This window comes from Panthera onca, chromosome E1 (genome assembly GCF_046562875.1).
Source record: "Panthera onca isolate mPanOnc1 chromosome E1, mPanOnc1 haplotype 2, whole genome shotgun sequence".
Lineage (NCBI taxonomy): Eukaryota > Metazoa > Chordata > Mammalia > Carnivora > Felidae > Panthera > Panthera onca.
Window position 1 is genome coordinate 14,805,709 of NC_138352.1, and position 25,018 is coordinate 14,830,726.

Here is a 25,018-nt window from a genome sequence, read left to right on the forward strand (position 1 = left end):
GCACAGGCTGCGCCTCACGTCCAGCAGGGAAGGGAAACTGAAGAACTCCGTTTCTCGACACGTGAGCGGCAAATCCTTCCGTCTTCCTTTAGAGCAACCCGCGGGAGAGACGGAGAACAGCGCCGCGTGGTAGCAGCACGGACACCAGAGCCCAGCCCCAGCCCCGCGCACACCGGCTGATGGCTTCAGAGCGCAGCGGGAGCCCCGGGGCGCCCACTCCCGGCACACCCTCGTGCCACCCGGTGCCACCCACTGTCCCTTCCAGGCGCTGGACACGCAGCCCGAGAGGAAGGAAAGGACGCCGCGCAGTGTAACCAAGGCCCGCGCACCAGAGCAGCGCTGGGCACGCAGGAGGGGCCGACCGCGGTTCCCGCTCGTGGGCTGGGAAACACCTCTCCGGGGGAGCCTCAGAACCTTCCATAACCAGAAGTTCAAAGCACCCGATTTCCAGAATAGACCTTGACGCAGGCGGCTTTCTTAGGACGGCCGCAGCCCGACTTTCTGAGCGGCTTAGGAGGACGGCTCGCACCTGGTCTGGCGAGGGGGAGTGTTAGGGCTACCCCTCTGGACCCGAGAACTCCTGCCTAGAAACCTCCCCGGGACTCCAAGATGAGGGGGGGAAGGGGAAGCTCCATGTGCGGAGGAGGTCGGGACAGAGTCACCCCCGAGAGGTCACGCGTGAACGCCCCGCAACGACCGGAGCACCCACAAGAGCTGGGACCCAGAGCAAGGGCGGGAAGGTGTTCGCGGTTTCCACGGAGACACGCACTCGCAGACGGGAGCGCACTCAGGGAAGGACTCTAAAGAGACACACGCTTGCCACGTCATCTGTGGGAGGACGGAGAGACACAGATGAAGTCTCTTTCTTCATTTTTAAAATTTTTATTTTTTATTTTAGAGAGAGAGAACATGCGAGTGGGGGGGAGGGGCAGAGGGAGAGAGAGAACCTTTTTAATTATTTGTCTTTATTTTTGGGGGGGGGGGGCGTGAGCACAAGCCAGTGAGGAGGAGAAAGGGAATCTCAAACAGGGTCTGTGCTCAGCATGGAGCCCAACGTGGGGCTCGATCCCACGACCCCGGGATACTGACCTGAACCGAAATCAAGAGTGGGATGCTCGACCGACTGAGCCACCCAGCCACCTGAGTTTTTTTCCTTGATTTACCATTTCCTCTACTGCCACCACGGATTTTACTTCTTAAACGATAAAAATTGGGGTGCCTGGCTGGCTTAGCAGGTTAAGTGTCCGACTTTGGCTCAGGTCATGATCTCACTGCTCGTGGATTCGAGCCCCGCGACAGGCTCTGTGCCGACAGCTCGGAGCCTGGAGCCTGCTTCGGATTCTGTGTCTCCCTCTCTCTCTGCTCCTCTCCCGCTCGCACTCTGTCTCTCTCTCAAAATAAACGTTAAAAAAAATAATGTAAACGATAAAAATGCATTATATACAGAGGCACAAATGCCGCTCATACACTAAGCGGGTGTTGGCAACAGACCGTGAAAGATGGACGCGAGCAACTCACCGTGCAGAGGTGGGTCGGGGAGCCGACCCAGCCACCACCCCCAAGGGACAAAGTGCGACGTCGTGCCATGCCTGGCGCCCAGGTACCTGAACGATGGGGGGTGAGGGGGACAAACCGGAGGTGGAAGGACCGCCAGTCCTTCAGGACTCAGCCTCTGCCACGAGGTGCTGTCTCTGGTGGCACCACCGGTGGGGGCGGGGGGTTGGGGGGGTGGCCGCCTCGAGCGCATGCCAACCACGTGGACAGCAGGCCCCACTCTAGCTCTTCTGGAGGCCCCGGCAGCCCGCCCTCCCCAATCTGGCTACTGGACCCCCCGCCTCCTGGAGTTCAAGACCCCAAACTCCCCACCTGCTCTGCGGCCTCGGCAGTTCACGCGGAACTTGTGCAGCCACCAGGAGTCCTGGCTGACACCGCAGACCGGACTCAAGGACCTCAGGCCAGAGTCACAAGACACGGCCACGGAAAGAAGCTGCGAAAGAAGCTGCGAGGCTGTGGGCTCCCGAGAAGGACGGGGACTCCCACAACTTGGGGCACGAACTGTGACACAGAACTTCTGTTTTTGACTGGGCAACACAGAGCCGAGAGAAACTTCCAGTTCCAACCCATGCACGGGAAAACGTCTCATAAAGGGCTAAGCAGGGCCCTGAGTGCACACATGAAAGTGAACGAAACTCAGCCTCTTCTGGAAGCTTCTGTCAAACTGCTGAAACTTTAAGTTCCACCAGCATGGAGAGCACCGGGCGCCGACCCCAGTGCCGACCTGGCCATCGTCACAAAGTGGCTCTTCCACGTTCCCACACATTCCACAGCTTCAAGGGCCCAGTTTCCTGCTGCATCGCTGTTTTGGGGATGACAGCAGGGGGCTGTACAGTCACGGGAGCGGGCCTTCGCTGCCCAGACACTCTCCACGCGCCCCACGTGAACAGACCCCTTCGTTCCAGCTCTTCTCTCCAAAGTTGGCTTAAAAAAGTAATAGTAATAATAATCCCAAGGTGCCTGGTCGCTCAGTCGTTTGAGCGTCCAACTTCGGCTCAGGTCATGATCTCCCGGTTCGTGGGTTCGAGCCCCACATCAGGCTCTGTGCTGATAGCTTGGAGCCTGGAGCCTGCTTCAGATTCTGTGTCTCCCTCTCTCTCTGCTCCTACCCCACTCACGCTCTCTCTCAAAAATGAATAAACATTTGGGGCGCCTGGGTGGCTCAGTCGGTTAAGTGTCTGACTTTGGCTCAGGTCATGATCTCGTGGTTCGTGGGTTTAAGCCCCGCATCGGGCTTTCTGCTGTCAGCACAGAGCCTGCTTTGGATCCTCTGTTCCCCACTCTCTCTGCCCTTGCCCTGCTTGTGCTGTCTCTCTCAAAGTAAGTAAACCTAAAAATTGGTTTTTTTAATTTAAAAAAAAATAAAATAAACATTAAAGAAATTCCAAGGTGCCTAGTGGCTCAGTTAGTTGAGTGCTGACTCTTGATTTCAGCTCAGGTCACGATCTCACATTTCGCAGGATGGAGCCCCGGTCGGGCTTGGTGCTCACAGCACACGCCTGCATAGGATTCTCTCTCCCGCTCTCTCTGCCCCTCTCCTGTGCACGCGTGTGCCTCTCTCTCAAAATAAACATATAAAATATATAAAAATTATTTTTTAATTAAGGTAAGTCCCTATAAAAGATTTCACTTTAATCAAAGCTTTTCCATTTTTTTAATTTAATTTTTTTTGAGAGAGAGAAAGAGCACGCGCGTGTGCAAATACATGAGCTGGGGGGGGAGGGAGAGAGAGAGACAGAGAGGGAGGGAGGGAGGGAATCTCTAGCAGGTTCCACGCTCAGCATGGAGCCCAATGCAGGGCTCGATCCCATGACCTGGGATCATGGCCCAAGCTGAAATCAAGGGTCAGACGCTCAACCACCTGAACCACCCGGGTGTCCCAAAGCTTTTCCATTTTTAACTAGGAAAAGCTCCCCCTACCACCACCTAGAAAAGAAAAGACCGAGCAAAAGCCAACAAAAGAGAACACGATTCAGATCAGGAAAGTATTTCCCTGGCCAAGTGTGGTCCGAAGGGCCTCGAGAGCCTTACCTGCTGCTCGAAGAGCAGTGTGTTCAAGGCCTGTCGGCACGGCAGGATCATCATAGGGAAGCCCACGGCCACCGACATCATGAAGCCCACGCGCATCATCTCCGTCACCAGGTTGGAGGGAAAGTGCATCAGCACGTTGCCTGCGGTGGCCTCGGTGAAGCTCACGTAGCCGAAGAAGCCCACCTGTGGAAGGACAGCAGCGGAGGGCGGGAGGTGGGGCCGTGCTCCCCACCCCCGGAGGCGGCCACAGAACCCTGCACAAGCAGCTCCGGCAAGCCCATGGCGCACGTCGGACTCTGGCTCGCAAACTGCCCCCCCCGCCCCGCGACCGGAAGGCTCAATTCTGCCGAGGCTCCGGGAGCTTCCCGCGGGGACAGCAGGCACCGGGGAAGCGGAGCCGCCCCAGCGGAAGGAAGCCTCCGGACGCCCCGCAGGCCCCGCACGGCGGCCGGTCTTCATCTGGTGCAAAACCGAAACCCGGGAGCCGTGGGGCACACCGTGCTCGCCCGAGGACGGACACAGCGGCCGCCACGTGGACGACAATCTGTGTGGACCATCTGCAGAAACCGACACGACGCAGAGGCCGCGAGGCTCGGGGAAACAAGCTGGGATCTCGGCACAGCCATGATTTTGTGTGCGATGCGAAAACCAGAACAAATGGGAACACTAAGAAGTCTGGAAAAAAATCTACCGAAATGTCAACTGTAACGGCACCTGGGGGCTGGAATCGGAGGTTATTTTCTTCCTCCGCGATTTTACACTTTCTAGTTTCTATTAACAGACATGCCCCCTTCCACAGCTGACCGGCAAAGGTCTCGGAGAAGTCGAAGGAGCCTCCCAGCCAGTGCAACCTGGGAACGGTCCCAACGCCCAAACGCCCCCCGGAACAGGAGCGACAGCAGCGCCGCCCAGGGCAGAGCGGCCTTGCGGGTGGCCGTGGAGCCGAGCTGAGGGGGTCTGTCCCGTGGCCACCGGGCACTGGGTGGGAAAGGAACAAAGGGCCAGGCTGGTGGCGGGTGGGGGGGACGGGGGGATGGGGGGGGAAGGGGCCGAGAGCCAAGTCCGTTCCTGACGCGGGAGACAGGAGAGGGCGCGAAAGGGCTCCTACCGTGACGTAGAAGGTGGTGACCACGTTGAGGGAGGAGGCGAATATAGAGCTCATGGTTTTCACCGACGGCTCGTCCAGGCTGTCGTAGGTGGGCAGAACCTGGCTGTATAAACGCAAGCCACTTCGACAAGCAGATTCCAGAGAGATACGCCCCGTGGCTCCCTAGTTCCCAGGTCCACGGTCGAGTCTCCAGCACCTTCCAACCACACCCGCCACCACAGTAAGTCGGGGCCACGGCTGACCACGGTTTGGACGGCGGACTGCAGCCACTTGCACCCGGAGCGCCCCCCCCCCACCCCCCCAAACGAGCTCTCTGTAAACATTTCACAAGTGCCACAGGATGAAAGGCCATCTGTCCCGCTGGAGCAGGAGTGTGGCCCCCGTGCGGAGTGCTGGGCTGCGCTGGAGAGCACGCGCCCGCAGGAGAAACAGGAAGCGGTTCAGGGCACTGCCGTCAAAAGAACAGAAAGTTAAACAAACATAAGCGGGGCCGGTCCAAGGGCCAGGAGTGCAGAGCTGCTGGGTGTGAGGGGGACTCGTCCGGGCTCCGTGCGAACAGAGAGTCACTGAGGGAAGCAGGTGGGGAGAGGCGGGGGGGACAGGGAGGTCTGCGTGTGGCCCCGGGAGGGGAGGCTGCAGGGCAGGGTGGGGGCGGGGGGGGGGGGGGGGCGGCGTCCAGACAAGGCAGCAGGGATGGAACTGTCCTGGGGGTGAATGACGGAGAGGCGGCCACCCTCCATCCCATGCACTGTGGCGTAAGGATGGGGGCAAGGGGGCCACGGCCAGCGGTCACGAATGCAGGATGCCAGCTGGCAGGGGTGCGTCGGGACACAGAAGATCGTCGTCAATGAATGGACAAGCAGAACGGTCAGTGGAGCCAACCCCCCAAACCACCTTCAAGAAAGCGAGAGGAAACGTCACCGAAAAGCCAGCGGAAACCAGTGAGAAGGCCCGGCTGGAGTGCACCGTCCCGTCAGGGCACCCACGGTGGGCAGGGGCACGCTGTACGGCCGCCTTCCCCTCCGCATGGCAGAGGACACGCGGGGGCCACCACACAAACGTCTCGGCACCGAGCAGCTCCCGGGCCGGGGCGGGGTCCACACGGGCGAGTGCCGACTCGGGGGAGCGGGGTCAGACCCCCGGACAGGGACCTCCCTCCCGCGGCCCCCGGCACACACCAGGAGCTGCAGGGACTGTGCGGAGGGGCTTGTGCCCGGCACGTGGGCACGAGCAGGTGTGGGAAGGCCAAGGCGGTGGCCCCTTCTGATCCCGCCTGTGCCCCAGAAGCCCCTGGCAGTGGGAGCCACAGACACCCACGGCGCCCCACCTCGGCCCTCCACAGAGAGCGCCGAGACCGCCCGCCCCGCCAAGCGGCCTCCACGGGCTCCGGGCCTCTCTGTGCTCAGTGTTCTCTCGGCTGCTTCTCCGGGCCCCGGAGCCTAGTGGTGCGGCACCAGGTACTCGTTACTATGAAGTCAGACCAGAAAGGGCCAGACAGCAAGGGCCAAGCAGAGACCTGGCCCGTCCCTGCAAGAAGGAGACCAGTCACACAGGAAGGGCCTGGTGGTCCCCTAGCGGTCACCTGGCAATGGCGGGCAGGGGCCCCCGTCCTGCACGCGCTCTGGTGCACAGACGCAGTGAGAGGGGAGAGCTCTATCTCTGCCCTTGGCAGACGCACGTGTTGTTAAGGATGGGGACGTCGGCAGATTGGTCACGCCGAGCTCTCAAAGCGCCATGGACCCCCCCCCCCCGCCCCCCAACAGCCGCTCACTACGGAGAATGTGGGCGTATCTACAGGCCGCCGCCCTCTGCAAGCAGCAGAACAAGATGGGGGCCCACCACCCTTCCAGAACCTACAATCTGACCTAAGAACCAAACCCAAAGGATGTGCGCTGGCTGCTACGTGGCCATCACCAAAAAGCCCAACCACGGGTTTATTTTTTAAAAAGCAAACTCACAGACAAAAAGGACAACCGGTAACTAGGTACGCGGTAAGAGAACGTAACTTCTGTCACCGATTATAATGGGGACATTAAACAGCAAGCGTGGAGCACGTTCTGGTGGGAAACCGAGCTGCCAAGAGAGACAGCAAGCGGGAAGTGACGATTTGGATCCCGCATGTGGTGTAAACACAGCAGCACGAGCAAATTTATCTGCCACGTTAGTTTACGATTGGCACAATACATGCCCAGCGGAGCTACGGGGGGGCGGGGGTGGGGGGCTGCTCCGCCAGCCCCCCACCCCCGCCCCCCCACCCGTGCACTGATGGTCTTTTCCCGTCCGTGCCGGATTTACGCCTCTCTTTTGAGCGGGTTACCGTTCCGACCGGGCATGAATCACTGGCTCTTGTCATCCGGGGAGGACGGTAATGCTGCTGGAATTCTGGAAATCGCCTGATCTGCATTCACAGAGCCCCGTGTGCCAGAGAGAAAGCACGCTCGCGCACGCGCACACCCCTCCGAAGGCGCCCCGGCGGCAGTCGGAAGTCAATGTTTGTGCAATTTCCTTTTAAATATTCTCACACGAACAGCTCAGTTTTGGCAAAATGCTTGGGACTGTGTGAATCAGATGGTTTTGGGCTGTTCTGTGTTGCCCACAGCCAACTCTTTGGGGAGGGGGGTGGCGAACTGGGCACTGTCCCCAGTACTGCCAGCAGCACGTCTCAGAAATGAAGTCGAGTTCCCTCTCGATAAAAATACACACAGCTCTCTCCCTCAACTTGGAGGGGGGACAAGTCACAGCGAAACGAGGCATCGCAAGCTGGTGGCCCGCGTCACCAATTACAGAGAGCAGACGACGCCCACTTCCTGCATCGGACCCCCGCCCCACGAAACACGCTGGCGCCTGGGGCCCCTTGGGAGCAGACGGCACTTACGACTGGCAGGCGAAGGACATGCCGAAGATGGGGATACAGCGGAAGACGCCCTCCCAGCGCACGTAGCTGACCCGCTGCAGCCACTGCCCACCGAACAGGCCGTGCTTGAGGGAGGACAGCACGATCTGCACGAGGACGAGAAGGGAGGGCTCAGAACACCCGGACGACTGAGACGGGACCCGGGACCCCCGGGGCCTCGGCCACGTGCTCCCCTGCAGCAAGAGCTGGCGTTGCCGGCCGGGGCCCGGGGTCCCCAGTCCGCTGCCCTCCGCTGTGCCACGGGCTGGACGCACGCAGCCACCAGGAGCTCTTGCTGCAGGACCCTCCTGGGCCTCCGGGTGGCTGCCTGCACTGGGGACTCGGCACAGACAGGACACGGCGAGGCCCAGATGGTCCCCACAAACTGGGCGGGTCCCTCCTTTTTTTTTTTTTAAAGTAAGTCCTACACCCAACACGGGGCTCGAACTCACAACCCGGAGATCAAGAGCTGCACGTTCCACCAACTGAGGCAGCCGAGTGCCACCCCCGACCCAGACAAACCTGGGGCTCCTGGGTGGCTCAGTCAGTCAAGTGTTTGACTCTTGATTTCGGCTCAGGTCGTGGCCTCAGGGGTTCGTGAGTTTGAACCCCATATTGGGCTCTGTGCTGACAGCACGGAACCTGCTTGAGATTCTTTCTCTTTCCCTCTCTGTCCCTCCCCCGCTCTTTCTCTCTCTCTCTCAAATACACGAATTTTAAAAAAGAATAAAAAACAAACCCATAGAGGACAGGGCTGTCTGGAGAGCAGGGGCGACCATCGCAGCACTGGCCCTCACAACTGGGGGTGCTGGCCGCACCCCCCCCCCCCCCCCCCCAGCGCTCGGAGTCCCGAGGAAAACCCACTGCAGTATTTCCACCCCGTTCACTCAGGAGTGGGCGCTTCTGACCTTCGCCGTGAACGGGCAGGTCCAGGGCTCGGCTCCGAGGGGCCTCCGGGCACTCATAGGAAAGGAGCATTCTAGGCGTGAGCTCCACACCGGACCCCCCAGAGCTGGCCGGCTGTACACGGTCATCGAGAAAACAACTTGCCCCCTCGTGACTAAACACTGGCGCCAAGACTCCCGATCCCAAGCTACACAGAAAATGTCTTTCCGTAAAACGAGGAGCATCCACACTTTGTCCCCTGGGGAGTCGGCCGCGCCCCCCGCCCTGGAAGACTCCCCTCCCCCACCGTCGACGGCCCCCGAGGCCAGGCGGCCCGTGTGCCCCACTGGGGCTCACGAGGATAACTCTAAACACCTCCCGGCTGCCAACCACATTCCCGTCGTCCCCAGAAGGCAGCGGGGCGCCAGCCCGGAGCCTCAGGCGGCCTCCACTCACCACGAACATGAACACGGTGTAGAAGATGAGGGCCATCGCGCTGAAGGACTGGATGGAGGCCATCATGTTCCTCTGCAGGCTGAGTGGGAGCACGATGCACAGGGACACCGCAAAGAGCAGGAACACACGGAAGGTGCCGGTCACCTAGGGGGGAGCCGAGCATGCCGGGAAGGCCTCGCCCTGGGGGACCCCCAGCGTTACGAACCTGCGCGCCTGGAACCGACCCTGGCCCATCCCGCCGGCCCTCCCGTCCGCACGGGGCTGAGCAGTGGCCCCACAGGGGCGCCACGCGGAACCGCCACAGGAGCGGCCACGGACCCTCCAGGGTACCGGGCCCGGGCGCGTCTTACCTGAAACCCGAACAGCCGAGCAAAGAAGTTGGACCCCAAGTCGCCAATCACAACGTAGAAGGCCATGCAGGTCCCCAGCATCAGCCCGATCATGCTGCGGAGAACGCGGGGGGGTTGAGAGGGCACCATCCTAGCAGGAGGCCAGGGGTCGAGCCCCGGGAGTCCCCGCCGATCATCACGGCTGGCCGGCCACCGCCCGGAGCCGGGCCCCATGGCAGACGCGGTGCCCAGCGTTCACCGGTCTGCGGGGCTGGGGGGCGCAGTGCGCCCTATCACACACGACGCACACTGAGCAACTAGACTTCCCTCCCCACGGGGGGCTGCACACACCTTCCGGAGCTACCAAAGCGCCCCTCGATGCTGCTCAAGTTAAAAGAACAATTGACTGCTTCCAGAGAGACTTGTTCTTCTGCGTTCACGATTCCCTGGTTTAGAAGTCTACAAGGGCAATTTCCCGGCAATTTTTTCTTCTCGCAAAACTTCACTCCAAAGGGAGAAAGATAGGACACGTCCAATCTGATGCCGCCCTGAGGCGACAGCGTGCGGGGCTGGGGGCGCATGGGCTTCGGGAGGGGTGCCGAGGAAGGGGCCCCAGCCAAGCGAGCGCTGCTGCGCTCTGTGTTCCGAGCTGTCCGGTCCTGAGGCTTAAGTAAGGCTTTCACCCTCGACTCTAATCATTTCAAGAGAACACTAACTTGAACTCTCAACTCATTAGTAGGCGACACCTCAGAACAGGGTAGCCTTCTAAACCAACGCACGTCTGAGGCACGTGGCTCACGCAGCAGCTGTCCCCCGGCTTCTCAGCACGGGCGACGAAGGGCAGCGGGCGTCAGGTCGGCGAGGCCGCTCCACCTACCTGGTCTCCACCAGCATCTTCCCCACTTTCCCGTAGGCGTGCAGCGCTAGGGCGGAAACACAGAGTCAGCTCCCGGCCAAGAACACGGAAAGCGCGCCGCCCAAAACACCTCTAAAACGAGGTGAGGACGGCCATGTGACAAGGACCCGCGGTCTGGAGTTTCACGGGCGTGAGGAGAGCGTGCTAGGATTTTGGTTCCGTGCTGCTTCCGGTCTACCATCAAGGAAAGCACAGGAAAAAGAACAGAGCAAAGGAAAGACACAGGCAGTCGGCTTTTCTCATTCAAAACAAAACAAAACAAAACAAAGGAAAGCTGTCCCTGCAAAGTGGCAGTCTCCCACACGCAGCCCTGAAGGAGGCCCGGACCCGAGGCTGCAGGTGCACACGGGCGGGGGAAGGGCGGGGACAGGGCGGACAGTGCCAGGCGACCTCGCTTCCCCGTCACCCCAGAGCGCCAGTTCTCCAGGCTCACGCCAAAGGGACCTGGTTCAGGGCTCTTATGTTCACTCTCTGTGATTTCAGAAGAAAACTCTGAGAATCCTTTCTGGTGGGGCACTTTGGGTGGGAGGGGACAAGAGGTCTCAGACCTGCCCCTTTTCAGGACGGTGAACAGCGTGTCCCACGGTGGAGGGGAGTTGCCTGTCCTTCCTTCTTGGCAACAGAATGGCTTTGAGCAGATGAGAGGTTAAGAGCTGGGCTCCACAAGGCCCTTCCCAGGACTGAACAGCGGTCCTGGAACCCTGCATCCCCCGCCGTCCAGGCAAGTCCCCATCCCCCAGGGGCAACCGGAGAGGGGGTGTGAGCGCACAGCCCAGCTTCCTGCTCCGAGGGACTCGGAGAGCAGGAAACATGCAGGCCAGTTGGTGTCAATGAGTCCAAACAACACTCGTCACTTTTAAATGACTTCGGAAGAGGCACAGGGCCGCCAACAGCAAGGGAGCTTGGCACAGGCGACACGGGCTACGAGCGGGCCTCCCTGGTTTGTCTGACTCCCCGCCGGAGACTCAAGGCCAAGTTGAGGCCTTCACGAACGAAGGACTCCAGACGGCAGCCAGTAGCTGAAGGTCTGCTGTCACCAAAGGGAGGTGCTCCAAGGCCCCCAAGGACGGCCGGCAGGCAGCACAGCCCTGGACGTGACCCGGAACTCAGTGCCCCGCAGAGGTGGCTCCGTTCCTGGCCCTCCCAGTCCTTCTCCTTCTGCACAAGGAGACGGAATGTCTACAGCATACTCCAAATGCTCAGAGCAGCTGCCAGAAAAAATTCCAGAACGCGCCCGCATCCTGGACAGCAAGAAAATGGAAGGCACTCTAGGAAGCAGAGGAGCACGGTGGGAGGTGACCCTCTTCACCCAGACACTCACAATGACATCCTGACCGGGCCATCCCAGTTCCCGGCCTCCCCACTCACTCCTTTCTTTACCTACCCCGCCCCTGCTTCAAGTGCAGATCTCTCAGCAACCTCCAACCCAGAGTCTCAGACAGAAATGCCCAGCAGCCCCCAAGCCCCAGCCTCCAGCCTGGCACGGTGCTGGAAGGGCAGAGGGGGCCCGGGACTGCCCCTCAAGGGTGGAACCACAGTGCCAGACCGGCCCCATTGGGCTGGCAGGCGTCCGCAAGAGGGTTTCTGAGCAAGCCCCATCTAGTCTGGGTGTGGACCAGAGCTAAGCCAGGCCGTTCCCCCCCTCCCCCCGCCCCGCCCCACCCCCGCCGGTGATGGGCACTCTGCAGCTAACAGGCCGGGCCTCATGGGGACAAGCAGTAGGCGTGGCCCCGTACCAGCCTAAGCAGTGCACTCGTGCGGAGCTAGGACTGGTGCCAGGAGGCTCTCCCGGTCCTTCCCTGGGAGACAGGGTGGCGGCTCCTCCTGGGGGCCACTGCTCGGCCCAAGGCCCTGAGGCTGCCACGGACACAGAGCTCTCAGACCACCGGGCTCAGTGCGGGAGCCGGGCCGCGCTCCCGCTCTCTCCGCCAGCTGTCCAAAGCCTCCTCCGGACCACCGCCCGGCATCAGCAGGGCAGGGGAGGTGGTGCGCACACTAAACTGTGCCGTTCAAGACAGGACGGCGACCGCAACCCGGCCATCCCCGGAGCCGGGCCTCGGACTGCATTTGATTCCCCAGTGCCACCTGCACAGAGGACAATAAAACATTTGTTGCATAAATGAGGGTGTAGAGACCCCTGGGCATCAGGAGGCTTGGCTTTATAGCCCTCGTGCCCAAGCCGCGTACCCACACGTGTGGGTCACACATCTGAAGACAGGCAGGGAGAAAACTGGCCGGACAGGCCCCCTGCAGGCCCCACCCCGGGCCCCGGAGCGGGCAGCAGGCTGACCAGGCCCCCGGGAGGTCGGACGACGAGACCACGGACACAGCACCAAAGCATCTGGTGCTCACAACTGAGAGCTCGGAAGCACCGGCCACACTCCACGGGTCGGGGTGCGGGCTCAGGGTGGCCTCACGGGGGCTGAGGCCACTGGAGGAGGCGCACTGGCCCGCAGGTCTGTCTTCTGAAGGCAAGGTTTAGAAAAGTCTACGTGAAGCAGGCTACACAGGGCGAGGAAGCAGGAGGTAAGAAGTGGATGAGACTCACCAACATGGCCCGTGAGCAGCCAACGCCACAAACACACAGAAGTAACAACAGCAAAAACCGCCCGGCGCTCTATTTCCCGACCAGCCGAGCTCCCTGTCCAGCAGCCACCTTCACACGGGTCACAGGGAGGGGGCAGCACGTGACCACCGTGGGGGATCACCACACCGCAAAACCATCGTAGACTCACGTCTGGGCGAGGCAGACATACCCGTGAAAAAGGCCCGTACGCGCCCCCCCCCCCCAACAGCCGTGGAGCGTTAGTGCCTCAAACGGCCTATTTGTTTGAGCTTCGCCCCCGCCCCAGCCCTGCACGGTCTCCAGGTCTGGCCGAACGCCATCTGTCCACGTCCCTGTCCCCCACGGCTGCCCGACGCCCACGGACCCAGCGGACGATGCACGCCGGGGCCAGGAGGTCTGCTGACAGAGACGGTCCGTCCTGACCCCGTGGCACCGGGATGCGGGGTGGCACCGGGATGCGGGGCGCCTCCTCGAGGGCCACCGTCTCCAGCCGTGGCACAAGCTCTCACAGTCTCTTCCCGGAGGCAGAGGATGGAGAGAAAGACCCTTCAGTAGGTCTCCGCCCAGGTGTGGGTCCGAGAGGCACTCTTCTCCTGTCGAGGACTCCTCTCTGAGTGGCGGGGTCTCTGTTTCTGGGAGACGGGGCCAGGCCCGAGGCTGGACACCAGGCGGCCGACACCGCAGGCGGGAGCTCACCCAACTGAGCCACTTTGCTGAACGAAAGACACCACCCACAACCGAAGACCGGTGGTGGTTTGGGGCCTCTTCTGCTTCTAGCAGCAGAGCTGCAGTCGCCCCAAGCGCGTAGAGGGGGGGCCCAGGCAGCCGCGTAGACGGGCGCCCACTGTCCGATTCCCTTTCGGCCTCTCATGTGCCACCACATCGGTCTGCCTTCTCGGGGACTTTCTAAGAATAATCAGACGGACCGCTGTCAAACCCGCGGCCTTCCCGGGCCTAGGGTCACACGTCCTCTTTCGGGGCACAGCCAAGCACCTCGTGGGCCGTCTTCTCGGGAAACCCCGCCGTATGCAGACCCTCAGAGAGGAGAGAGGGGACCCCGAGGCCAGGGCCCTACAGGCGGGGGAAGGGGTGCCCCGGAGCACGATTCATCCCGGCGTGGTCCGTTCACCTGTCACTATCCCTTCCTCAGGTGGCTCCGACGACGACGACGGCCTGAGAGCACAGCTCTCTTCGGGGAGGAGAGAAGGAGGCGCCCCTTCGGCTCGGAGGTCAGAGTGGATGCTGGCAGCTTGGCGCCGACGCAAAGCCGACGAACTGGAAGGAAACCCGAGGTGGAGCCGCCAAGAGCCCACGCGCGGACCCCGCAGATGCTTTTATTTCGTTTGGCCCCTGGAACCCGCACGCCGCTTCCCGATGCCGCCTCCTCTCGGCCCCGGCGCCCCGGCCACACGCTGGCGGGAGGTGGGGGAGGCCGGGAAGGGGCTCTGGTCCGGAGCCCGGGGACTCTGCCCAGCTCTGAGATCCCCCACGCCAGACATCCGCGGTGCGGAATCCACACCAGCCCGAGGACGCTGGGAAAGTAAGGGGCCCGCCCGCGGAGCCAAGCGTCCTAGGAAACAGTCCAAACCAAAAGGAAGCAGAAAGCGCAGCCTCCTCGCCCTCGCCCTCGCCCGAAATCCAAGGAAGACAGAACTAAAGGACACAAACTTACAACCGTGAGCATCGGGGAAACAGCACCGCTAGGGAGACAGGTGACGGGCCCGCCACCGGCCCAAGCCCATGACCGTCTCCCCCATGGCATCCACGGCGCGGAAGCACAGCAGACCCCGGGCCTGAGGACCGCGGGTCCCGCCGGAGTTCGGAAGGGAGACTCCCCACGGGTATTTGCACAAGTCGGGGACGGCGGAACAAGGGTCCCGTCGATGGTAACGCACGTGTTTCCGTTAACGGTTTTTGAAAACCGAGTTACGCTTTACGATAAGGAAAAGAAATGCCGTTCAAGGAAGTCCGGAAGCATAAAGTGGACGAAAAGCAAACGAACGAGGGAGAAAGGGCCCGGCGCCAGAGCGCGTGCTGCCTGCCTAAGAAGGGGCTTCGGGCTGGGGCCACCGCGCCAGGGGCCAGCGCTCTCACCCAGGCCGGCGTATGTTCTCCGCTTGCTCAGGCTGGCGGACTTCACCAGGAACATGCAGGACTGATGTGTCATCCAAGAGCAGAAAACCAAGAGCAGGGCCCCCAGGACAATGCCACACTGGAGGGTTGGGAGAAAAAGAGACAAAATAAAACCAGCCGGTACTGTGGCCTCACACGCGTGGCTCCCGAGAGCCCTCCCCGCCTCCCTCCGCTCTTGCTGATCCAAGACCCCGGCTCTGCCTCGCTTCTCTGCCCACGGGTGACAATTCCTAGCGCTGACAGGGACCGATTCCCCACGTGTGGCGGCCACACGCGTTGCGGCCCTGAAAGAGTGCCACGGACACCATTTCCTCGGTGGCCTCTCCGAGTCTTAATGAATAGCCAGGTGCCGCCAACGAGCGGCCCCCCCAGTTCTCCGCGTGCACCCAGCAGTTCGCCACCTTCTAGCCACTTACATCAGCAGCTATGAGTGGTGACCACATTCCGGAAGGAAGAGATTAAAAATGACATTGACACCTTTCTTACGAGTTCCAGAGACACCATCTGACCCAGCGATCGCACCCCCCGCTATTTTCCCGGGAGAAATGCACACATACACGTTCACTCCAAAACCTGCATGTACGGAAGATTTATCCGTAATCGAAAGCTGAAGAAACAGCTTCAGGGCAGGGACTAGGAAGCCTTGGGGAGCGTCTAAAGGGCTAGAGCATTTTTAGAAATAAACACAAGGTCAAAACGCCTGGGTGGCTCAGTCAGTGGGCATCCAACTCTCGATTTTGGCTCAGGTCATGATCCCAGGGTCATGAGATTGAGCCTCAAGTCCGGTTCCACACTAGGTGTGGGGCTTGCTCAAGATTCTCTCTCTCTCTCTCCGCCCCCTCTCTGCCCCCCTCCCCCACTCGTGGTAATAAAAAAAAAAATTTAAGCAACTGAAATAAACACAGGGTCTTGGGACCGGGTTTTGAGGTTGAGTTGAGAGCAGGGGAAACAACCCGAAGGTTGGTGCCCCTACAGAGCAGACCAGTAGAGAACCTCCGTGACTGTATCTTTGTTTTATCCAGTCGTCTTTCCTCTCTGACTTCCGGGTCCCCCGTGTCAGGTGAGGTACCAGGGGTCCCTGTTACAAGTCAGGAGCCCTGTAGAGAGAGCCCTCCTTTCTTTCGTACAAGTGCCTGAATGCTGCAACGAGCAGACTTTTGTAAAATTTTCTATTAGTTCCTAACGTCAACGGTGACTTTGGTTCCTGGGGGCTACACCCAGCCTCGGACTTTTGTAAGAATTTCTGGGTGACTCACTTAGATGTCGTTTCCTTCTCACTCCCTTTTTTCCGCTGTGTAATCTAAGCGCATTACCCATATTTGCAGGAAAAAAAAAATAAAGCAAAAAAATAAAAGCTGAAGAAACAAGTGTCCTACTGGTGTCGACCAGAGACGAACATACAACATACCCTACAATCCAGCGATTCTACTCGAAGATAAACACCCCAGAGAAATGCACACGTGCCGGCAAAGCCCGCGCACAGGTGCGCACAGAGCTCCAGATGCAGGGAAGGGAATGAATTGTAGCGTATCTGTATAACAGACATTAAAACGCACAGGTAGGTAGGTAGACATTAAAACGCGCATAGCAGGGGCGCCTGGGGGGCTCAGCCAGTTGAGCGCCCGACTTCAGCTCAGGTCATGAGCTCACAGCTCGTGAGTTCGAGCCCCGCGTCGGGCTCTGTGCCGACAGCTCGGAGCCTGGAGCCTGCTCTGGATTCTGCGTCTCCCTCTCTCAGGCCCTGCCCTGCTCGTGCTCTGTCCCTCTCAAAAAATTTAATTTAGGGGCGCCTGGGTGGCTCGGTCGGTTAAGCATCCGACTTCGGCTCGGGTCATGATCTCGTGGTCCGTGAGTTCGAGCCCCGCGTCGGGCTCTGTGCTGACAGCTCAGAGCCTGGAGCCTGTTTCGGATTCTGTGTCTCCCTCTCTCTGACCCTCCCCCGTTCATGCTCTGTCTCTCTCTGTCTCAAAAATAAAATTAAAAAACGTTAAAAAAAATTTTTTTTATTAAAAAAAAAAAATTTAATTAAAAAAAAATTTGTTTTTAATTTAAAATGCACATAGCAGGATGATTCTGTGTCCATAACGTCAACACAGAGGCACCACCCACGGACGGCCCTAGAGGTGAGAGGGTGGGCCGCCCGTGGAGGGGACAGTGCTGGCAAGGCTGTGTTCCTTGATGCGGGAGCTAGTTACCCGTGTGTGCTCACTTTCTCACAACCCGGCACGAGGACACCTAAGAGGGTGTTTCTTTGTATGTATGTCTTGCTTCGGCAAAATGTCCATTTTTGCTTAAAGGACCCGACTTACTACAACCAGACCAACAAAAAAAGCCCCAGACCAACTTTTTTTAAATGGCATGGTTGTCGGACACTAAGCACACACATCCCCAAAGTGCCCGCTGGCCTCCTGCTGCGCTCCAGCCGAGGGCCGCCCACGGAGGGGATGCCACGGCCAGACGAGAGTGGCTGTCCCAACCCCGCCAGGCCCTCAGGGTGGGGGAACCACTTGCGGTTCTGTGCATGCACGTGGGCCTCCGCCACTCAGCTGTGAGCTCCCCCTGGGCCAGTGAGTCTGGCCCACGTTTAAATGCTCTGGCAGGGCCTCGTGCCCACCCCACAGCAGACTCGGGGACGGCTGAGTCACCCGGGTCCAAACGCGTGCCTCGCCAGAGCCCTGCCACGGTGGCACCTCACCGACCGATTTCAAGGATGGCAGCCGGGACTTGCAGGCATGCAACCACACGTGTCCCGGGAGGCCGGGCCACGCCAGGCAAGTCACAGTGCACGCTGGGATCTGCAGCGCTTACACACAGATGGGCGCCGTGGGCTCTGCAGCAGCAGGTGCAGCGTGGCCTGTCACCTCGGCAGGCAGGGCCCCTGTCCTCCCGCCCACGTGTCTGTCAACAGATCAGTAACCCACATGGGAGCTCTAAAGGAATGCAGGCTGGTAGGCCCTGGGCGGGGGACCAAGAATCTCCAGGGGCACCTGGCTGGCTGGCTCAGTCGGTAGAATGTGCACTCTTGATCTTGGAGTCGTGAGTACGAGCCCCGGGTTGGGGCTAGAGCTGACTTTACAAATAAATAGATTGGGGCGCCTGGGTGGCTCAGTCGGTTAAGCGTCCGACTTCAGCTCAGGTCACGATCTCGCGGTCCGTGAGTTCGAGCCCCACGTCGGGCTCTGTGCTGACCGCTCAGAGCCTGGAGCCTGTTTCAGATTCTGTGTTTCTCTCTCTCTCTGTCCCTCCCCTGTTCATCCTCTGTCTCTCTCTGTCTCAAAAATAAATAAACGTTAAAAAAAAAAAAAATTTTTTTTTTAAATTTTTTTAAAATAAAGATAAAAATAAATAGATAAAGGGACACCTGGGTGGCTCAGGTCATGATCTCGCGGTCTGTGGGTTCGAGCCCCGCATCAGGCTCCACAGGGACAGTGCAAAGCCTGCTTGGGATCCTCTCCCTCCCTCTCCCTCTGCCCCTCCCTCACTCGTTCTCTCTCTCTCTCTCTCTCAAGATAAATAAATAAACATTAAAAAAAAATTAAATGCAGATTCAGGGGTGCCTGGCTGGCTCCAGTCAGTAGAGCATGTGACTCTTAATCTCAAGGTTCAAGCCCCATGTTGGGGGTGGAGCCTACTTAAGAAATTTTTAGGGGCACCTGGAGGGCTCAGTCGGTTAAGCATCTGACTTCGGCTCAGGTCGTGATCTCACGGTTCGTGGGTTCGAGCCCCACGTCGGGCTCTGTGCTGACGGCTGGGAGCCTGGAGCCTGCTTCCGATTCTGTGTCTCCCTCTCTCTCTCTGCCCCTCCCCTGCTTGTGTTGTGTCTCTGTCTCTCAAAAATAAATAAACACTCTTTTAAAATTAAAAAAAAAAAAAAGAATCTCCAGATTAAAAACATAAATGTGCTATTTTTATCCAAAAGATGCTCAATATGAAAAATGCAAAGTGTCTGTTACTCCAAAATCAAACTACTGATGCCCACTTTCAGTTCCAGAACGTCATTTTATTTTCATTTTTCTACCTATTTGGTTTCATCACGCAAGACTGGTATGTGTGGCCTTGCGGGCCACCTGCCCTTTCCCTCCTCTTCCCCCCCCCCCCCCCCCCCCCCCCAAGGAAGCAGCTCTCTCAGGTGGGCAGGGAGAGCCGCAACTCCATCCACCGGGCACTGAAGCTAAGAAGTTCATTTTTAGGGAAGAAGTTGCCCAATTGACAATTTCACCAACGTTCCTCTTCTAAAGTACCAAACACCTATTTTTTATGCGTTATTTAAACAGAAGCCAAATGAATCCACATCTCAAAAATGGTGACTTTTTTCCATCCGGTCGTTAATGCCCGACACCTATTTTTATTTTTTTTTTTTTTATTTTTTTTTTTTTTTTCAACGTTTATTTATTTTTGGGACAGAGAGAGACAGAGCATGAACGGGGGAGGGACAGAGAGAGAGGGAGACACAGAATCGGAAACAGGCTCCAGGCTCTGAGCCATCAGCCCAGAGCCTGACGCGGGGCTCGAACTCACGGACCGTGAGATCGTGACCTGGCTGAAGTCGGACGCTTAACCGACTGCGCCACCCAGGCGCCCCCCGACACCTATTTTTAAATAGATTGCCGATTTTTTCAACCGAGGTAAGATTTACATATGGTGACACCCACAATCTAGCAAATTCTGTAACGACCTTGGAACCAACACCCCAATCTAGTTCCAGGACGAAGGACTTGACTTGTGCCCCCCCCCCAACACACACACGCCCCTATTACAAATGCAGTCGGGTCAGTTTTTAAAAATAATAATAAAGAGGGGGCGCCTGCCTGGCTCAGTTGATCTCAGGGTCCCGAGTTCGAGCCCCAGCACCCAATCTCTTGGGTGCAGAGATTACAAATAAAATCCGCAAAAAAAAAAGTTATAATCCTAAAGAGGGATAACACCGAATCCTGTGGCCACTCCCCACCCGGGAAACATCACTCCGCTTTGCCACGCTCTGCACTGGGGTCTCAAGTTGTTAACCGGGAACTCTCCGGCCAAGGCCGAAACTCCGCCACCGCTCGCCTTTTACGGAGGGAATCCTCTGGGGCTTCTCCCGCACATCCACCCGGCCCTGGCTCCCCGCGCCCCGCCAACAGCGGACCCTGGGCCGGGTGAGCCCGCGGCGGCGAAGGGGCGACCCCTGTCCCGGTGGACTCACCTGTTTGAAGCAGAAAGGCATGGTGAGCACACTGACCCCTACTATGCTGTTCACTATGTTGGTGATCAGCCCCCAGTTGGAGGCGGCGGCCGCCGTCATAGCGCGGTGTCTAGGGCCCGGGGGCCCCGGTCCCAGGCGCTGGACGACCGCAGGATGCGAGACCCCGAGGGGAACGGGCGGCTGCCTGGAGGCGGCGGCCTCACGGGAAGGCGGCAGGGACAGTCAACCTCCAGACCTCGCCAGGCTTTCCGGCTGCCTCATGGCATCGCCCCCCTCCCCCACTAGCTCTCGGGGCCGCCTCCGGGTCCCCGCGCCCACACGCGGAAGAGTAGCCAGGCACCAGCCAGGGACACCTCAGCCCGACTTCACGGCCGCCTCTGCGAGAACACTTCCGCCTTCCGCAGCCTCCTCTGCCCGGAAGTGACGGCAGGAGGCGGGCTCTGAGGGGCGAGCACCAATGAAAGGTGGGCCTGGAAGGGTAGGCGGTGTCTTGCGGGGCTGGCGTGGAGGAAGAATCGACGTGGCCTGGTGGGGCGGGCCTCGGCGGATCGTGAGCCAATGAGAAGTGGGTGCGGGCTTCCGGGGCGGGGCCTGGGGCCTGCGGTCGGCGGGTTGCAGGCGGGGCCTGCCGTGTTCGGGGTGAGGATCCGCATCCGTCCGGAGCTTCAGGCCGCTTTTCCCGCGGATCCGGTTTCTTGAGCCTCGCCTTGCAGGGGCTGGAGGACAAGGTCAGTGGCGGTCAAGAGAGAAAGGGCAGCGCGGCGCCTTTCGGGGAAGAGCTGGGCTTGGGGGGGTTCAGTTTCAGCGATTACACTTTGGGACCGATTTCGGGGCGTGTGCTGGGTACCCCGGCCGCGGGGACCGGGGCTTAAGTGTTGGAGCTGAACACCGAACCAGTGTGGAGGAGCTAGCACCTCCGTTTTACGAGTGACACGCGGAGGCACAGAGAGGTTTGGTGGGCGCACAGCTGGTAGGAGAGGGCGTGGGGATCTGCTTCCTGGGCCGGCGCCCTTTAGCACTACACGCGGATCAGTGCAAAGAGAGAAGCTAACATTGTAAAAGGAGCAGAGGAAATACTGTGAGAGGACAAGAGAGGTAGAGACCAATAGGACTCCTGAAATCTAGGCGGGCTTCAAGAAGGAGGTAGCTTCTAGGCCTGGCCTTGAGGGACAAACAGGAATGGAAGACTAAGGGAGAGAATGGAGAGAGGACATCTGTGAATTCCTGGCACCTGGCGATGCTCACTATGTGTCTGCTGACTGGATGCATAGAGACAGGAGGGCTGGGAAGGACCTTCTCAGGAGGAAGCAAGAAAATCCAAGCAAGGTGGAGCTGTGCACAGGAAGAGTTACCAGCTGCTGGGAGAGGATATAAGGCGACTGCGTTTGTGGACACACCAAGGACCTTCTGTCCTAGAGCAGAAGCTGATTCTTCAGCTGCACGCAGGGCAGCCACTAGATAAGGCTCTCCCCCCGCCCCACCCCACCCCAGACACGAGACGAAGAAGAGGGAATACCGGGTAAAGAGTACTTAAATTCAAAGTCAAAACAGGAAATGCCATTTATTTTCCTTTATAGAAATCATACATACATTCTATAACCTTTTTATTACTTACGTAATTTTTGTGAGATGTTAGCATGCAAGATAGGATATGAAACTCAAATGTGTGTTTTCACAGAGAGTAATAAATACTCATGACCCCACCGTTCGGCTTTAAGACAGAATACTAACTTAGAGACTCCCTTTGGCCCCTTCCTGTCCACTTCCCAGATGTGGACACAGCTTTTCGGGATCATCACTATCCAGATTTTATCATTTCATTACTTTTCCTTTTTTTCAATAGGCTTCATGCCAGGCACAGAGCCCGACACAGGACTTGAACTCACCACCTTGAGATCAAGATCTGAGCTGAGGGGCGCCTGGGTGGCTCAGTTGGTTAAGCGTCTGACTTTGGCTCAGGTCATGATCTCACGGTTCCTGGGTTCGAGCCCCACATTGGGCTCTGTGCTGACAGCTCAGAGCCTGCAGCCTGCTTCAGATTTTGTGTCTCCCTCTCTCTCTCTCTCTCTCTCTCTCTCTCTGCCCCTCCCCTGCTTGTGCTCTGTCTCTCTCTCTGTCAAAAATAAACATTAAAAAAAAAAAAAAAGATCTGGGCTGAGATCAAGAGTTAGATGCTTACCCTACTGAGCCACCTAGGCACCCCCTCATTACTTTCCTTTAAAGGTTTACCACATATGGATATATCCCTAAACAATTACTGGGAAGTTTACTATTTGTCTCTTAATATTCATTTTTTCTGTCTCCCAAATTTCGCCAGCACATACGGCTGCCTAGGATAAAGAACGCACTCCCCAGCCTCCCTCGTGTCTGGTGACGCCTCATCCTACTGCTTGTAACATAGAGGTCACGGGCGGAAGCCGGCTCGGGCCATGCGGACCGTGGCAGGAGTGGAACAGCCAGCTGCAAGGAGCCTGGATCCCTGGACAACATGAGATGGCAGAGCCATCATCCCAGCCCCTGACTGCCTCCTCCACACTGCTCCACGGAGTGGAGACAAACCTCCCGTTTAAGCCATTGCTACTTTGGACTCCGTTGCATGAAGCCCAAGTTGTAGCCTAATTAATTCAGCAGCGTACGGGGGTAGAGCATTTGGGCCTTTTTGATGTTTCTACTCGTGGACTCACATGTGTGTATTCTTCTGTAACTTCTCTTTTGACTCAACCGTTGGCAAGATTCACCGTCATACTGCTGCTCTGAATCATTCCTTCTTGCTGCTCTATGGAAGTCTACTGTTCTGATAGCCCAGAATACATGTGTTTATGCTCCTGCTGAGGGCACCTCACTTGTTTCCAGTTATTTGCCATTATAAACAGTGATACGGTGACGGTATTGTCTCTTTCCTCTGTTAGAGTTTCTCTAGAGCAGGTACCTACGAGGGGAATCGTAGATTGAAGAGTATGCGAGCCTTCGATGTTCCTAGATATGGCCGAACTGCTTATACTGTACTTCAAAGTACTTACAAGAGTTCTTGCGAGTTTACATCGGAGGCTGGAAAACTTTCCTGCAAAGAGTCAGGTAGCAGATGATGTGTTCTGCTTTGCAAGCCATGTGGACTCTATCCCCACCATTCAGTTCTGCTGTCGTAGCTCAAAAGCAGCGCTAGCCAATACGTAAACAGAGAAGTGTGTCTGTGTTCCAATAAAACTTTATTTACAAAAATATCGGCCGGCCCCATTTGGCCTGAGGGCCGTGCATTGCGCTCCCCTGCTCTGAATTGTCACCATCACTTGGTATCCTCAATGTGGTCAGTCTGGTGACTAAAATGAAATCTTCCTGCGGTTTTAGTTTGTTCTCCTTACTTGTAGGTCAACCACCTACTCGTATTTTTTATCGTCCGTTCGTATTTCTTCTGTGGAATGCCTGGTCCTTTTGACCCATTCTTCTAATTAGCTTATGAATTTTGAGAAGTTCTTTCTATGTGCTTGATAACTAACCGTATGTCCCTCATACTGGGCCTGTCTGATGTCTTCTCATTGTATTAGTTCTCCATTGCTGTTGTGGCAAATCACTGCAAACCTATCAGTTTACCCAACACGAATCCCTTACCTTACGGTTCTGTAGGTCAGAAGTCCAGTATGGGTCTCAGCAACCGAAGTCAGGGCCTGGGCAGGCCACCCCCTTTCCGGAAGCCCTAGGGGAAAATCAGTTTCCTGCTCCTGAACGCCCACAGAATTCACTTCCTTAGAGTGGTAGGCCCAATAGCCCTGTTTTCTTGCCAGCTGTAAACGGAGGGCCGTCCCCAGGTTCTGGAGGCCACCTCATGGTCCCCTTCCTCCACTCTCAGAGCTTCAACGGAGGGAGGGGTCAACTCCCCCTCAATGTGCATTTCTCTGACCCAGCCAGGAAAAGTTTTCCCGTTGTAAGGAGTCACATGATTAGATTGAGCTCATCAGATAACCCCGGATAATTTTCCCATCTCAAGGCCTATTACCCTAGTCCCTTTCTACCAAGTCCCCTGGGCCAGATGAGCCCATTCACAGGTTCCAGGGGTTAAGGGGTGCACATCTTTGGGGAGGCCTTTGTGCCTACTACACTCATTCTGAGATTTAAGTTACGTTTCTTTGGCAGGAATATCTTAGAAGTGATGACCTGTTTTCACTGAATCCTAGCGGGTGCTGCAAGACTTTGCTTTGTCCAATCACGGACGATGTTCTCTTTGATGGCCTGATTAGGTAGGCTTCTCCACCGTAAAGTTACCTCTCTCTCGTTTGTAATTAATGAGTGCTTTGGGGGCAGGTAATTCGAAACTAAATATCCCGGTCCCTATCAAACTTCCAATTTATCAACTGATCGATATCCGTGCAGACTCGTGGTTTCCTATTTTATTCAGTGGGTCGTAATCCGTGACTATCACTGGTTTTCTTCCCCGTGTTCTAGTTTATCCCAGATCTGCACTGTCCCTCGGTGTGTCCTCGTCATGATCTGAGGACTTTTGCTTTCTTGCTCAGTAAGATGTCCCCGGCTCATCTCGTACTTCTCCTGCAATTAGTCATTTCTCCAAGGATCCCCGATTCTTTCCGATGGAGAATGGTAATAGAAGCAAAGATCTGGGCCCCGGGTGTGTGCTCAGCCGTGGGATGTCCCTGCTCCCGGGCCACTCAGTGACAGAGCTAGGAGGTCGGGGGGCATACACCACACGCTCACGGCCGGACTTCCGCGTAAGCCCATCTGTGCGTGTTAAAAGCCACGAGTTCGTGGCAGGACCTCCAAACGCCCGTGGAGGTCCAGGGCCATGGTGTTCATTCTAGAAGACCCCTTCGGCATTAGCAACTCCCTGGCTTACGCCCGCCCACGTCCTTCGGGCTCCAATCCCCTGCCCCCACCTGGATCCTCTCCCCATCCACGTCAGTGCTGGGTGGCCTCCCCACCATCCAATCCCTGCTGGCACAGACACCCAGCTCATCC

At 57.9% G+C, this 25,018-nt stretch overlaps 1 protein-coding gene and 1 long non-coding RNA gene across 7 annotated transcripts in view; one reads left to right on the plus strand and one right to left on the minus strand.

Moving 5' to 3' along the window:
• The window catches only part of SLC38A10 (solute carrier family 38 member 10), a 45,782-nt gene extending 25,315 nt beyond the window's left edge, over positions 1-20,467 (minus strand). For 4 of the 6 annotated variants that reach the window (XM_078438007.2, XM_078438011.2, XM_078438010.2 and 1 more), the window contains exons 1-8: positions 20,054-20,467; positions 14,833-14,950; positions 10,134-10,179; positions 9,278-9,371; positions 8,928-9,071; positions 7,569-7,693; positions 4,694-4,796; positions 3,586-3,768 (exon numbers count right to left, since the gene is read on the minus strand). In XM_078438007.2, coding sequence (XP_078294133.2) covers positions 3,586-3,768; positions 4,694-4,796; positions 7,569-7,693; positions 8,928-9,071; positions 9,278-9,371; positions 10,134-10,179; positions 14,833-14,950; positions 20,054-20,152 — 912 coding nt within the window. In that variant the 5' untranslated portion in view covers positions 20,153-20,467. Of the gene's footprint in view, positions 1-3,585; positions 3,769-4,693; positions 4,797-7,568; positions 7,694-8,927; positions 9,072-9,277; positions 9,372-9,607; positions 10,083-10,133; positions 10,180-14,832; positions 14,951-20,053 lie in introns of those variants that run through there. The other 2 variants (XM_078438008.2, XM_078438009.2) reach the window with 2 other exon arrangements.
• Positions 20,468-20,632: 165 nt separating this feature from the next.
• Positions 20,633-22,937, plus strand: LOC144614402 (uncharacterized). The gene is made up of 2 exons (XR_013552180.2): positions 20,633-20,781; positions 22,371-22,937. It is a non-coding gene; the product is annotated as an uncharacterized LOC144614402 (long non-coding RNA).
• Positions 22,938-25,018: the final 2,081 nt, after the last annotated feature.